The 15913-nt window shown below is 26.8% G+C and overlaps 1 protein-coding gene across 6 annotated transcripts in view; it reads right to left on the reverse strand.

The window, feature by feature from the left end:
• Positions 1 to 15913, reverse strand: part of LOC124426256 (ceramide glucosyltransferase) — a 29242-nt gene that overhangs the window by 623 nt on the left and 12706 nt on the right. For 2 of the 6 annotated variants that reach the window (XR_006942687.1, XR_006942688.1), the window contains exons 2-3: positions 2125 to 2209; positions 89 to 204 (exon numbers count right to left, since the gene is read on the reverse strand). Coding sequence is in view for 3 of the 6 variants with exons in the window: in XM_046967712.1 (XP_046823668.1) it covers positions 2180 to 2209 (30 nt within the window). In the remaining 3 variants the exon portion in view is untranslated. Of the gene's footprint in view, positions 205 to 1890; positions 2210 to 9431; positions 12302 to 15913 lie in introns of those variants that run through there. The other 4 variants (XR_006942689.1, XM_046967714.1, XM_046967712.1 and 1 more) reach the window with 4 other exon arrangements.

Consider the following 15913-nt stretch of genomic DNA (forward strand, 5'->3'; position numbering starts at 1 on the left):
AATTAAAAATCAAAATGATTTATTGATGAATGATGACGATAATTATAAAAAAATGAAAAAAGAAAATAGAAGATTGAGATTCACTTACAATTATTTGCCGTATTTAAAACTTTCTTCAAATGTTCGATTGAATACGAATGATGCCAGAAATACAGATTTCCTTCTTAAAAAAATCTTCTAATTTCCCTACTTAAAAACTCCTTTCTGGAAAGGAAAGAATAAAAAATTTTATGATTGATCAAAAGTATATATAAAATATTTTTATATATCTTTCTTTATCGCATTTCTTCATTTTTGAAGATCATGTCTGTTAGCAGATATTTATATATATGTATAATCGACACATAGTTAGGGAAGAAAGAGCATAATAAATATTTTTAAAGCATTTCTCTAACTCCGAAAGGACATTAATTTTTATTTTTTATTTTACGACAGTATCTAATAAAATTAAGTTCTACGATCTTATAACAAGTAGAGATAATTTAAGCGGTCTATGTTTTTGAGCTTAAAAGCGTCGTCATTTAAAAGTGTAGGCATCTAAATATCTAAGGGTCTCAAGTACATACTTAAAAGAAGACATTCAAAACTTATGAATGTAGGATTTGGACGAAACCAGCTTGAAATGAAAGAGTTTATATACGAATGTACTATATATATAAAATATTAAACGTTTCTGGCCACGAAATTTTCTTTTTTCTTCTTAATTTTTTAAAAAATCGATATGCAGTTTGACATTTTTATGTCACCCTAATTATATCTGATTTTTAGAACAGACTGACAGAATTCGACGTGATAAAAATAAAAAGTTTTTTGACATTTCTCTCGTGCATGAAGAAGTTTCCTCTTAAAAATAAATATTTTTTCAAAAATTCATATACAAACCATAAAATTAACACATTTGAAATATTATATATATATATATATATATATATATATATATATATATATATATATTTATTTTCGATTGATTTTCTAATGGAATGTGTATAATAATATAAAATATGTATAATGATAAAAGAATATGTATATGATTAAAGTTTTTATGTAATTTTAAAAATTAATCATCTACTCTTTTTCAAGACATTTTAGGCTAATCTTTCTTATTCTTTTTTTTTCAGTAAAATCTTTCCTTCATACGTAAAAGAAAAATTCAAGGAGAAAAAGACTTAAGCTTCGGGCAAGCGATAAGAGAGTCGAAGTGGTATGTAACATTTTTCGTAGCCGTGTATAAAATGAAAATAATGTTAAAATAATATAATATTGTTTTCTCAAAAAGTCGAATTTTTCAAAAACTCTTTGTAATATTTTTCAAATGAATTATTCTCGTGTTATACCTATTGAACGGAATGTTGATTCCATGTTAATTTTAAAAGATGTGATTCCACATTTATCTGATAATAAGATTACGTATGTCCAGATAAATCGAATACACATATCACTTATCTCTTAATACTATTCCGTACTAGAGGTTAGTTTTATTTTTAATAATCGTATAATGGTGCTTTGAAAAATTTTCTCAAAAAATTACTAGTTTAAATTATATTTAATGTTTTTCAAATTACGATTTCGTCGATTTCATTCGAGTTTTAATGTATGAAACTATCCGATTAAAGATAAAACCGATCAAAAAAATTATTAACGATAATTATTTATTATTTTTTGAATATAAACGTGATAAAGACAAAAAAATATTCGATGAATTTATCACAGAGAGATAAATTATTCAATCTTACGAGTACTTAATTATATTACATCCATATGAATATATGTATATAATATTTGTGTTCGTTCGATTTTAATTAAAAATATCTTAACTGAAAAAAAAAATAGAAAACGTTTTATAATCTGTTTTGATAAAGAAGATATGGTCGAGTTATGCTTTAAAAATTATATTATCAGGTATTACAAATTTTTTAAACTTATATATTACAATGAATAACCTTGAAATGTATTTATTGTATATAAACGTACGTGTGCCTTATATGCAAACGTATGTGTATTAAATTATTTTGATGGGCTAAATTTTTTCAAATTTCAAAATTACAAGCTAGACTGAAGATAATCTGAAAAAAAAGTTATTCTAAAAATTCTCGAAAAAAAAAAGTAATTGGTTTTTGAAATTACCTAGGAACTTTTCGGCCATTCTCCATATATATGTATATATGCATTAAAACCGGTCCTAGTGAAGGTCAGCAAAATATTGATAACCCTGTGAAAAAAATATATTTCAGAGTTTTATGAAAATATTGAATGAAAAGATTCCATGTAGGGGAAAAAAAGTAATTTTAAAATCTACGTATATTTCTCTTCGATATATAATAATTTCTTCTAAAATTTTACTGGTCAGACAAGTGGTGAGGACGGAGAAAAAAAAAAAGAAAAAAGACAAAAATAAATTATATAAATGACCACGGCGATATAATGACAGTTGTCGATAGAGACTGATAGCGCAAAAATGTTGCAAATTATAGATACTTAATTCGTATCTGCGGTTAGAACGCATATATATGTATGTATACATATATACAGGTATCACGAAGTTGCATACATGTGCATCTAATGCTATTGTCGATTACAGAAACGAGGATCAGTGGAACATTCGATTCGCGTTCTATGTAATATGTGAAACTCGATATCGTTAGGATTGGTTGCCATATTGAATCATGAATAGTATCTTTAAACTTGCATAGATATATTTTATTCTATTCGTATAACATATGTTATATATATATGTAATAATGTTATAAAAACGTGTAATAAAGATATAAAGAAATACGAATACTCAAGGAACATAACAGATCCTAGAAACGTGTTACTTACAATTAGTCGAAAGAATCGTATGTGAAATTAGGTAAGTAGATTAATGAAAGTTTGCTCATGAAAAAAGATGCAGGTTGATTGGAATGGAATATAAGTATTTCAAACAAAAGTTATTCGACGATATAAATATATAGTTATCATATATGATGTATGTAACAGATTTGTAGAAAATATAAGACAAAAAATGTACGAAAAATTTATTCGAATAAATACGATTTGTTGACAAAAAAATTTATATGTATATATTTATATATATGTAAATATACATACACATAAACATACATACATATTTTTACCGAATTGATAAACTAAAATGAAATAGATATCATCGACTGTCAACGTTTCAAGTAAGTTTTGCAGCGTTAGTCTCACGATACTGCGGTATTTTTACCCTTGAGCTAACAACTATGCTGCGGCTCATATGAAATCATTACTTGGAACTTTGAAATTCGTCTGGGTGGATTTATATTCGTGATTGTTCTTGACAATATTATTAATTTTTTCTTTATACAGATAATGGATATATCTTTTGTTTCGTGATATTATTTATCTATTTCGAAAATTCCGTACGTATCTTTCTTTCTCTTTCTTATACAATGAACGAAATTTGTTCAATACGTAACTCATGTAACCTATGGATTTCGAGACTATAAATTTAATTAAATTCAGGCAGAAGTAAGTCAATAGCTCCAGTGGAAATCTTTAAGAAATCCAAAAAATCTGTTTCTATATCAGGTGAGAAAGCGAGGTTGGTAAACTTGTGAACTTCGAGGTCATGATAAAATTAAATGTATACAGACGGTCACAGAAGCCTATTTATTCTTTGAGTATATTTCTTTATGTAGAAAGAAAAAAAGAAAAAAAAAATGTTTATCTTTCGATAAAATTGCTTTTTCGAGTCAGGATTTGTAATTAATACGAATTTACGATCGATATAAATTATATTATGTACTTGAAATTTCCGTGACGTGCATTTGAACGTTGTATATCGAATAATAACACGCTTGTAACGTTTTGTTTCTAAAATATCGAATAGACGTGATATTGTTGGTTGCTTTGAATGCATAATTAAACATGCATTCCTAGCTATGTTGAAAATCATTGATTCCCGAGTTAATATCATTTGTGTACATACATATATCTGTGACATTTGCAACGGAATCGAAGGTGCGTCCATTTCTACGTAATTTCATATGTCTCGATGTAATTGTGCATTATTTTATTTAATAATATATTATGCAGGTATATACATATGTATCTCTTTTCATATAGAATTTAGTTGCCTTTGAAAATGAAATGAATTAATGTATAACGATTTTCACTTAATATAATCAAATTTGATGAAGTATTATAAAAATATAAGCTATTCTAAAGTATACGTCAGCAATTAATAAAAGATAAAACATTGAAAAGTAAAGAATCATTTTCAGTATGAAATATATAATGTCTAATTTTCAAGATCAATGCTTGAATTGTTATCGAGGTAAGAGAAACGGATGGAGAAAAAAAAAGTATAACAACAAAATTATTAACAAATTGTAAAATTATAAATATAAACCATGAAATATTTATGGTTTTATATTCTATTCAAGGTGGCATCGGTAATGAGAATCGCATGTATGCACGTAATTATGATTAAATTGTGCCCTAGTGTACATGACTGATTATTATTTTCTCGTAAACGTAACAGATACTTTGTTTGCTGAGATAGCAATGAAACGAATGACTCATCGGTATTGGTGATTCATTGGACAATTTTTTATCAGTTGAAAAAAAAAAGTGAAACCCTATATATTTCTCATCGAAAAAGAGATCAACGTGTTTACGTCAAGTAATAGTCATCGGTGTTGACAGGTGAAAGAGGAAAATCCGGAACTCTTACAAAGAAATCGACAATGAGGATCGATTTAAAGCTTAATAATTATTTGAAATTCTGACGTCGACTCCAAGAAATTAGATATATACATACACATGTATATAAATCAATATTCATGCAAAGTAGTTAATGTATATTGACCGTGATACTTTTGTTTTCAATGGTAACTTTATTAACGTTCTGTACATGTTGAATCGAATTAAAGAATACAAGATAAAGTAAAATAATCCTAAAGCAAAGAGTAGATTGCAGTCGTATAATCTGTATAAATTGTGTAAGTTTTATAAGCACGATAAGAAACGAGATCGATATAAAATTTCTTTAAAGATTAGAATCTTTTTCTTCTCTCTCTCTCTCTCTCTCTCTCTCTCTCACTCTCTCTCTTTTTCTTTTATAGTAATAAATAAAGATGATTAAGTTGAATATTACGAGAAAACTAAGTGCACGTGAACTATTGGCGTGGAAACTACCTACATATATACGAGAGTAATGTTGATGAATATTTCAAATATTTCACTTTTAACATAATAACGATAATAATATGATATTATTACGATTAAATTATATATTAATTGAAATAATGAAAGACATTTTAATGCTTGAATTAAATTTCTCTCTCTCTCTCTCTCTCTCTCTCTTTCTTTCTCTCTCTAAAAGAGGATTATACAAATATAAATAATTAAAGAAGATTATTATTATTGTAGGATATATGTATGTATGTGTATAATCCGTAGGGATATTTAGACGTCTTGTCGGAGAAATATTAATATTGTTTATTCGAAGTACTTTTTACTGAGAATCGTGATTGGTTAAACAGAGAAGAGAGAGAGAGAGAGAGAGAGAGAGAGAGAGAGGATCTCTCTCCCGATTTAAAATTTATATAAATATCTCGAGTAAAATAAGTTCAATATCAACAAAAGAATGTGGTACGAGCTCTTCTCTAACGATTTAATATTTTTACAAGGATATATATTTACAAGATGTTGTGTGTACGATTATTAGTGATAAAAATCTACTAAACTGAGTAGTCGCTGCTTTATCAGGAAGAATTAAGTACACGGAAAGGCCAAAGGGAATAAGAGAGAAATGAATAGAGTCAGAGAGAGAGAGAGAGAGAGAGAGAGAGAGAGAGAGAGAGAGAGAGAGAGAGAGAGAGAGAGAGAGAAATAATGGAAATGTAAAAACGAAAGAGAACATCATTTTTCAATAGATACCCACACGTACATAAACATAGATAATATATACATATAAATTTGTGGTTGAGTTTTGTTTCATTTTTTTTCCCCACAATGCAGGATACGATCTCTTTTTCTCTATTTCTCTCGCTCTACTTTTATCGATTTTACGCGCAACATATGTTTCGAGCCGATTATTCGCACGGCACATTCGCCGCCAGTATAGAACAAATGGCTATGCGAGAACGGAATAATACGTTTTGTTATAAAACGAAGCTTTCCATCGTTCCTTTAATTTAAGCGGATAAAATAAATACAAGTTTTGCTAATTCTCTATTCGATTATATTAGCTTTTTCTTTTTTTTTCTTCCTCTACTTTTTCTTCCTATCTGCATTAGAGATATGTTTTAATCGATCTCAAATAGATCGATATTTCAATATTTTTTTTTTTTAATATCACGTTTGGAATGTATATATTAATCTGTGTGTATATATATATATATTTCCTCTTTCTTTCTATTTATATATATATATATTTATATTTCTATATATACAAATATATATATATATATATAGAAAGAGAGAGGATCATGATAAGAATGTATCATAGCTTGATATTCGATCGTCGCAATGCGTCAAATCGCAGCTTCATTATGGTCCAACTGGTAAACAAATAGTAAATAAATATTCATGAGAAACGAACCGCTGATGTTTTCTGTTTGCTCGCTACACGAATAATAATCTTGTTGAACTTTACATCAACAAGAGAGAAAAAGAGAGAAAGTGTGTGTGTGTGTGTGTGTGTGAGAGAGAGAGAGAGAGAGATTACTAATTGATGATATTTAATATTAAAAAAGATACGATTTTTAGCATGATTCATCGTTTCTATAAAACTATATTGAAAGAGTTGTAAAAATAAAAATAAAGAAAGGAAAAAAAAGAAGGCCAGAGAGAAAGATTGAACGTTTTCTTATTATCTATAAATAGTTAATGGGTAAACGATGAAGAAAATATATTAGATTTCGGTGTATTTTCAACGATCGAAAATTCATTGAAATTTTAAAATGACGTAAATGTTGATCCTTCAAATTATTCTTCGATTTCTACCATAAATATCGCTTATCATTATGATTAAGAGTATCATATTTCTATTCATTTTATAAAACAAATTGACGAAAAATAATTATGAAATTATATTAGGTTAATGTCCCATAATATATATTCGGATCATTATTTATTTTTATCTTTTCTGAAATTATTTTATGTACAATATTATACATATATGTTTTGTAATATTTATCTTCGATATATATCGTTTTTATTTGCTTAATAGTAAACAAAACAATTGTAATATTTCTCTCTGTAATCTTGTTTTATATTGTGATCAATTTATAATTAATTTATTTTATTCCGATAAATTTGTAATAAGAAAATATTTTTCGTATATTCTCCTTACCTTGAACTTCTTTCGGTTCCTCTTTTTTATGTTATAACATCGACATCCACGTAGCAAAGTCGTCTGCGAGCTCTATTTCCTAAAGATAATCAGAATGGACTTTGTCCTCAACACATTCACAATCAGAAATAATTACTCTTTCAGCCGTCCGCTGATGGAAATCTTTATTGTGCATGAATGTAACGAAGTTTTTATTAAGAAGATTTTAATAATTTAAAATGCGATGGTAATTTAATAATTTACATTATAAATCATAAATATTATACATATTATATTTCACTTTTTATTTTTATTTTTATTATTTTTATTTTTTTTATTTTTTTTAATTTTTTTTTTTCATATAATTTATAAATAATAGATCATCTTCAATGGGAACTAATTATGATAATTTCAAATTATAATTTTTATTCTATAAAAATATTGTTATCTATATGTAACCTTCTATTGTACATGTATGAGTCAATGATAATTGGACAAAGAGTTACTAATAAAATGTATTTATTTTACATTACGTTGCGAATTTTTTTTTCTCTTTTAAATCTCTTGCATTCCAAAGAGATGATTGATGTTCTTAGAATTCAAAAAAAAACTCGAAGACTTTGAGTTGAACGTTGATATTTATAATTGCAAGAATAAAATATTTATGATAATTCAATTCGCAATAATTCAATTTTCTGCATAAATGATTATATATATACAAGGAAATATTGCAATATTTATATAATATAAAAGTAATGTAAAAGTTTATATATATACACACACACACATATATGTATATATATGTATATATATAGACATGTATCGATTGTATCATAAAAACTTATAAAGATAAACTAATGTATTGACCATGCGTACATGTACGTCGAACGATGTTTTAGTTCTTCTTTTTCTTTTTCTTTCTTTCTTTTTTTTATGTGAAAATGGCCATTTCGCGTTTAAATTTATGATTCCATTCTCCTAGGATTATCACACTTTGAAATCTTGTTAACGCTTATGTTAGTTTTTGTTACGAGTGCATCTCCATAGAGACATTTTTTATTGATGATCTCTACATAGAAAAAAATGACATGACTAGCGAGATAAAAAAAGTACAATAACGAGATGAAAAATATGAGTCTAAGAAAAGTATGGTGTAAAGAAAGGGAAGAGAGGGGAATAAAAAAGTAACTTACCTTTTCCTTTCTATTCGAAAGATGAATAACAAAGTTCGTTGAAAATAATGGGACGATAAATTGATTAAATCCGAGTACACTTGGAAATACACGTGATAAACGTGAAAAAAAAATATATATATATATATTATCAAGTTTTCCTTCTACCGATTTGATCTATATATCAAACTCGAGTCTCTGTCATTTTTCATTTTAATAAAAGTTTGATGACGTTACCGAACGGATGTAACTTCACCAGAAATGACTAATGATTTATTCATAAGTTCAAACTTCAAATAATCTACGTTTGTATCCACGTATTTGTACATAGTATGCATAAATAGTATAATTAAAATAGTAATGTCATATAATAAGAATTTAATTAAAACGAAAACATTTTTCCTTATACGTGATGCATCGATTTCTTTTGATATTACATGATTTCCTCCTTCCATTACTATTGTTACATTACGAATTCCTTTCGATTACTAAGTAGAAAATATACTATTATTAAATATGATAATATAGTTTCAAAAGAACATATGTGTTTATAAAGACGTATTTTACAATAATCTATTTGTAAATACGTCGTAGAAGCTTTTTTGTAAATCTATATATATATATATATATATATATAGATTTATAGATTTATATATGCATATGCGTTTAAAAAAAAAACATACGAGGAAATTTTCATTTATAAATAGATTACCTTCTAACTTGGAATGTTTCGTTTATTTTGCCTTTTGTTAATAGCCTTGCTTTTAGCGATATTCGACGAGGCAATATTTCACACTAACGAATGAACTTGTTCGAATGAATACGCCGTAGTTTATGCAGATTGATTGTTTACATATCGATGTCGACAAAAGAATGTCAATTACTAAAAATAATAGGCGACATTGAGAGGAGAATTTTCGTAGTATATTAAATAAATATTAGAAACGTACTTATTTCATTTGTTATTTTCTTTTTTTTTTTCTTTTTCTTTTTCTTTTTCTTCAGTGTCTTTCAAAGATCACAGCTTCTTTCTTAAGATAGCGAGATGCGTAATAACTTAACTTACAATTAGAATTAGAGAAGAATTAAGGAACATGTAAATACGTACATGTATAATATGACGTGTATATATATATATATATGTGTGTGTGTGTGTGTGTGTATGTATATATATATATATAATATATATATAATATAACACATATATATATAATATATATAATATAACATATATAATATATATATATATGTATTATATAAACAATATTTATTAATCCTCATACATCATCGTCCAAGACCTTGTTGATCCAACTACATACTGATAACTTTGAAACTAACATGCTATTTCATTCGCTTATTAACGTCGGACGCGCGTGATTAACGCATAACCAACAATTTGTGGTCCTTCTTCGTATTTTTAAAATTGCTATTTACGTAAAGCTCTGATTATAGCTAACTTATGTTGTCTTTCTGAGATAATACTTTCGTGTACGACTTGATTATCAAAATATGCGAGAAAGAAAACGCAGAGATCGAAGCGCGAATGCTGTACAATTATATCATTATGTTTGATACAATATAACACAATACAATACAATACAATACAATACAATACAATACAATACAATACAATACAATACAATACAATACAATACAATACAACACAACACAACACAACACATCACATTACTGTCAATGTTCCGTTCCATATTTCTTAGACATTAATCGTTTCGCATAAGATTAACAACTAGTTTCTTCGATAAATTCCCTAATAATTGCAAAATGTTATGAGCTGATAGAAGCGCAAATTGAAGATTTACAGAAGTCGCGCGTTCTCGATATTGCATTATATAAAAATAGATAGCCGATAATCCTGCTGTTCTCTTCCTCATATTTTAATCATCATATTTTTTTTATCATGTTTCTTTTCCGTTCTCTCCCACTCGCGTTGTTATATACGTGATCGATCGTACCATTTTGTCGCGCGTAATTAATAAACAGATGTGTTACATTACGTGCATACATAAAATACATGTTACATACATACACGCATGCGATGAATCACGAGATTGGAATGATTCGCACATTTTTAGATTTTTCCATCAATCTCAATCTCAATCTCTCTCCCTCGTTTTCTCTTTCTCTCTCTTTCTGTCTGTCTGTCTGTCCAACTGTCTCTCTTTCTCTCTCTCTCTCTCTCTCTCTCTCTCTCTCTCTCTCTCTCGTCTTACATACAAATCTATATGTATAATACGTCACAAATAAAATTAATATTAAAAGGAACGATGCGACTAGCATGATCATTCGATATTATATTTTATGTACAATTTGCTTTACTCACAATCGAGTTGGTTAGATAATGTATATATTTACAGATAAACTATAGAAATTTGTCGCGCCTCTAAAGATGCCAAAAAATCATTATGCTTGATCTTTGATATGCCTATAACGCTGTATCGATATGATTTTTCTATATCTTTTATTTCTCTCTCTCTTTCTCTCTCTCTCTCTCTCTCTCTCTCTCTCTTTCCTTTTTACCTCATTCTCAGAATTATTCATTCATCCACACACTTTCTCTCTCTCTATCTTTCACTTTCTCTTTTTATGACACACTAAAGCATGCGTAGCCTTTATTGCCTATATTTCAATGAAAGTCTTTTTCATTCGAAAGGAAATAATAATATTATTACTAACATTAAATATGACATAAAATAGTTAATTAAATGAATTTATGATAATGCGAAACCTGCATTTACAAATATTTATATCGGATTTCTTTCGGATATTTCACATTGAACGACATTAATAATGGATCTTAATACGAGATGCATGATTACTTGTAAATTTAAGTCCACGTAAGAGTAAAGAGATCGTTTCATCGATAAATCGATGGATCGTACCTTTATATATTTGCTTTTTTTAAATTTCTTTTTTATCTTATGTCTTTTTTTGTTCTTTCTTTCTTTCTTTTTTTACATTGATCATCTTCTAATACTTACAGTGGCATATATGTATATCGGTTCGATCATTCGACGTAACAAAATAGATATTATAAATTAAAAAGGGAAAGAAAAAAGAAGACGGAGCCACGATCATTAGTTATATTAATAAATTAGATGAGGTTTATAAAAAATGATATTTAAGATTTGAAGTATAACGATTTATTTAGAGAAAAGTGAAAATAGTGCATCGACAAAATTAAATGAAGATTTTCCTTCGGGATATTTTAAAAAGTGAAACACATTCGAAATTTTGAAAGAAAATGACATAAGAATGGAATGATAAATTAGATACGTTTGAATAGGTTCTCTCTCTTTTTTTTTTTATTTTTTTCTTTCTTTCTTTTTTTTTTTTAATCTTTAAAAACCGATTCGCGTTAGAGAAACTTTTATTTTCTGTTTATTCAATCGTCGCTTTATCTATTGTCTTTGACTAAGCCAGTCTTTTGTAACATCACATATATATATATATATATATATATATATATATATATATATATATATATATATATATATATATATATATATATACATAATATATATATACACATACTGTGTAAGAAGAAATCACGTTGTTCGAAAGATTATCTCGATTCGTGTTGATATTGTCTTTGTCGGATAGACAAACTCCTTTATCTTTATCAGTTTTATCATTGCGATACGATTTTACAAATTTACATCGAGAATATGATCTTATTTCTTTTTTCTGCAAGACATACATATATAGTCGATGCAGCCATATTTATTCTTGGATTTCGAGATAACGGAGGTCTTTTTTGCTGGTACGATACTTCGCTTCAACTGGTATATGTATCATAAGTGTTCTAAAAAAAAAAGAAAAAAAATTACGATAATATTTTTTTTTTCAAGTCAAATATTTTTCTCCCATTTATTCTATATAATTTCTATATAATATTAATGATAATAAGAATATATGACTGGTAATACATTAGGATGGACTCTCGTTTTTCAAAATACCCATTTAAGATTCTATCATTGGACGAGAAGATAATCTTATAATGGGATTTTATAAGAATTTAGAAACCTAAAAAAAAAAAAAAAAGAAAGACGAAACTTTTTTCGAAATCTTAAAAATTGACCTTGAGAAAGAAAATTCAAAATATAGAAATATTATATTTTACGTTGAAGATAGATTAGATTTACAATGAAGATAGATTAGATTTTTAAATTAATTTCAAGTATCGATTCTATTATATAAAAATTACTAAGAATTTTGATATATTTATGATAAATAGCATAATAGCAACAAAATATGCAATAAAGTCATTAACGAGTGTTTGAGAATATTATAGTAGAATTGCAACAAAGAATTATAATCAAACTACAGGATTAACTTTAACTTAGATCACACCTTATCCCTTATACTCAAGCTACATCAAGTTTGATGTAGGTATTCTCAAAAGGATCATTGTCATTTATCAAGATTTATAACTTTGGAGAGGTCAGGTTATACAAATTAATAATGTTTTAGAAGTTTCCAATAGCAATTGTATTATTGATATGCTAGAAATTAGCTCCATTTTAAATTCTTCAACTGCATTTTTAAATCCGTTAACTACAATTTAAATTTAATCCTCAAATTTTATTAAATATGACCGCAAAATTAAATTTATTATTTAAAATTACTATCAAAGAAATCATTAATAAATTTTCCTATAAGTCATATATTGTTTCCTTGACACGATTAATTGATGCTTTAAATCGTTATTTGTCTAGTTCTATACCACAGAATGATATTTCATATCTATGATGTAGATCAATCGATGAATAATAAATATATAGTTAATTTATCACCCAATCAAAGTTTACACCTGTATTCTGGATCTCTGATTGATAGCAATAACAGAAATTAAAAATAAATAATTCTGACGTTTTCCATTCTCTTAGAATGGAAATACTCTTGCGAATAAAAACCTCAAAATATAGACTTTCAATTTAGAATTAACAGAAGCAATAATAAATTTGAATGAATCTTTCACTGAGAAGGCAAAACAATTTACTGTAGTTCAAAATCCGACTGAATAAAACACTCAATAAAATATTTTTATGAATTGAAAAAATTATAAGATTTGAAATTGTAAAAGGGCATGTGAAAATTTTCGTATGCAAAATAAAATATTTACTTGATAATATTTAAATTACTATATATATATATATATCTCAATTGTCATTGTTATAATACATATTTCTATTAAAAAAAAAGAAAAAAAGAAAAAAGAAAAAAAAAAAGAAAAAGCAACACCTTTTAATTTTTTCCTTATCGTGGAAAAATATGTAAATAAATACATATAATAATTTATTCACAGGTTTATATTCTGCAACTTTTAAAACGTACCGGGGTACGTATTATGATCGTCCGTAACTGAACGTATTACTTGTTAGTGAAATTACAAGCGAGATCACAGATATCTTCGTCATTAAAATGAAATAGATACATTAAAACGATGGTGTAAATATAAACATCAAAGAGGACGGTATATTACGAAAGATAAATATAATATGTTTTTGATTAATTTTATGAATGAATGAATGAATGTATGAATGAATGTATGAATGAATGATATATTTATATATATATATATATATATTTAACGAAGATAAGTAGATACATACATATGCAAGAATATACAGCAAAAAAGCATTTACATATATGTACGTATAAGCATAGGTACGTATATAACATACATATAGAAAATGGCAATCGTGTTACATCTACATATATATGTTCAAAATAAGATATATATATATATATATATATATATATATATATATAAATGTATCTCAGGATGAAAATACTTGGATTTCCTCATTCAGTAATTGACTATACTTATATCGTGGATGCGTCAAATCTCTCTCTTTCGAGCGCGTGTAAACGAGTACCTTCTTTTATATAGAGATGGATAAATGTAGGACAGATAAAAGAAGCAAAAGAGAGAGAGAAAGATATATATATATCCATGTATACAAAGTGTGACCCACACAGATAAATACATTTGGGGGTACCGCTTCTGACGATCGATAACTAGGACTTAGAAATGCTTTTAGGAAGTAACGTGCACGCGATGATATTCTCTTTCGATTGCTAAAGTAATATTGTCTTTTCTAGTTTGTCCTAAGGCAATAATCGAATACTTATAATAATCGAATGTACTTATACCGTTTTAAAAAATGATAATTAAAAAATAATTTATGAATATACGAAGAGTCTTTTGTGTGTACATATTTGTGTATGTATGTATGTATATGCGTCAATAAGTCTGTATGTATGAGAAAAATTTAATGATATTATTTAAGAAATATTATTGCTTAATTCTATGACTAATTATATCCTAATAATTTCAATGAATCTTATTCCATGACATTGACATATGTCAATAGACCGATATCAAAAGTATCAACTTTCGTTCTTTATGGATCATTCTAATCGTAAGCACGATTGTTAAAATTATATCAAATCACATTAATTATTTTAGCGATAAATTAGTCGCTCTCATTCTTATCTCCAATTACATATAAACGTCTATATATTTATCAATGATCGATACTACGATCGTCAATGGTAAAAAATAATAGTTACGACATTGTCGATGGTCTTATATACAATTGCATACACACACATACACAAATATATATAAATCGTATCAATATTTTGTATTTCCAATAAATTATCGTTAAGTCTACACATTTCTGTATTTTATAAATTAACAACGATTAGTCGAGGAAGAACGAAACGATCGTATTTTAAAAAACCGATCTTATACGATAATATAATAAAATTTTAATCGAATCGTTATATAAAGAATTGTGTACTACTATTATTTGAATGAAACTCGAGCAAGGCCATAGAAATCTCTACGAACTTAACGCCTACGAATATGAATTCAACTATGATTAACTACGATCAATTTAAAAGTATTCATTGAAGCCTATAACCCATATCCTACGCTTATAATACTGAAAATCTATTCTTTCATCATTTTTATGATCGAAATTTTCCAATCTTATAAAATCATTCGATCGGATCGATTTTATATATATAATATATATATATATATATATATATATATATATTATCGAATAAATATCGAACTGATTTATGATTATTAAATAATAATAAGTAGGTATATATATTACATCAATTGGCACATAAGTAATGATCAATTTGATATTCTCTCACATTTAATCTGCCTTATTTTCCTTTTTCGCAATAAATACATACCTATGTCTATGTTGTTACATGAAAAATTTCTTTATACCGAGTAATAACTATAAAATGTGCAAGTAGAAATATATCATAGCTTAAGGGTAGAAAAAAATAAAGAAAAAATTGCGGTAGTCTTTCGGAGTTACTGTAGAGTTAGGTGCTTGACATTAAGCACTATGTTCGCTCTCTCTTTCTCGCTCTCTCTTTCTCT

This window comes from Vespa crabro, chromosome 8 (genome assembly GCF_910589235.1).
Source record: "Vespa crabro chromosome 8, iyVesCrab1.2, whole genome shotgun sequence".
In the NCBI taxonomy this organism is placed as follows: domain Eukaryota; kingdom Metazoa; phylum Arthropoda; class Insecta; order Hymenoptera; family Vespidae; genus Vespa; species Vespa crabro.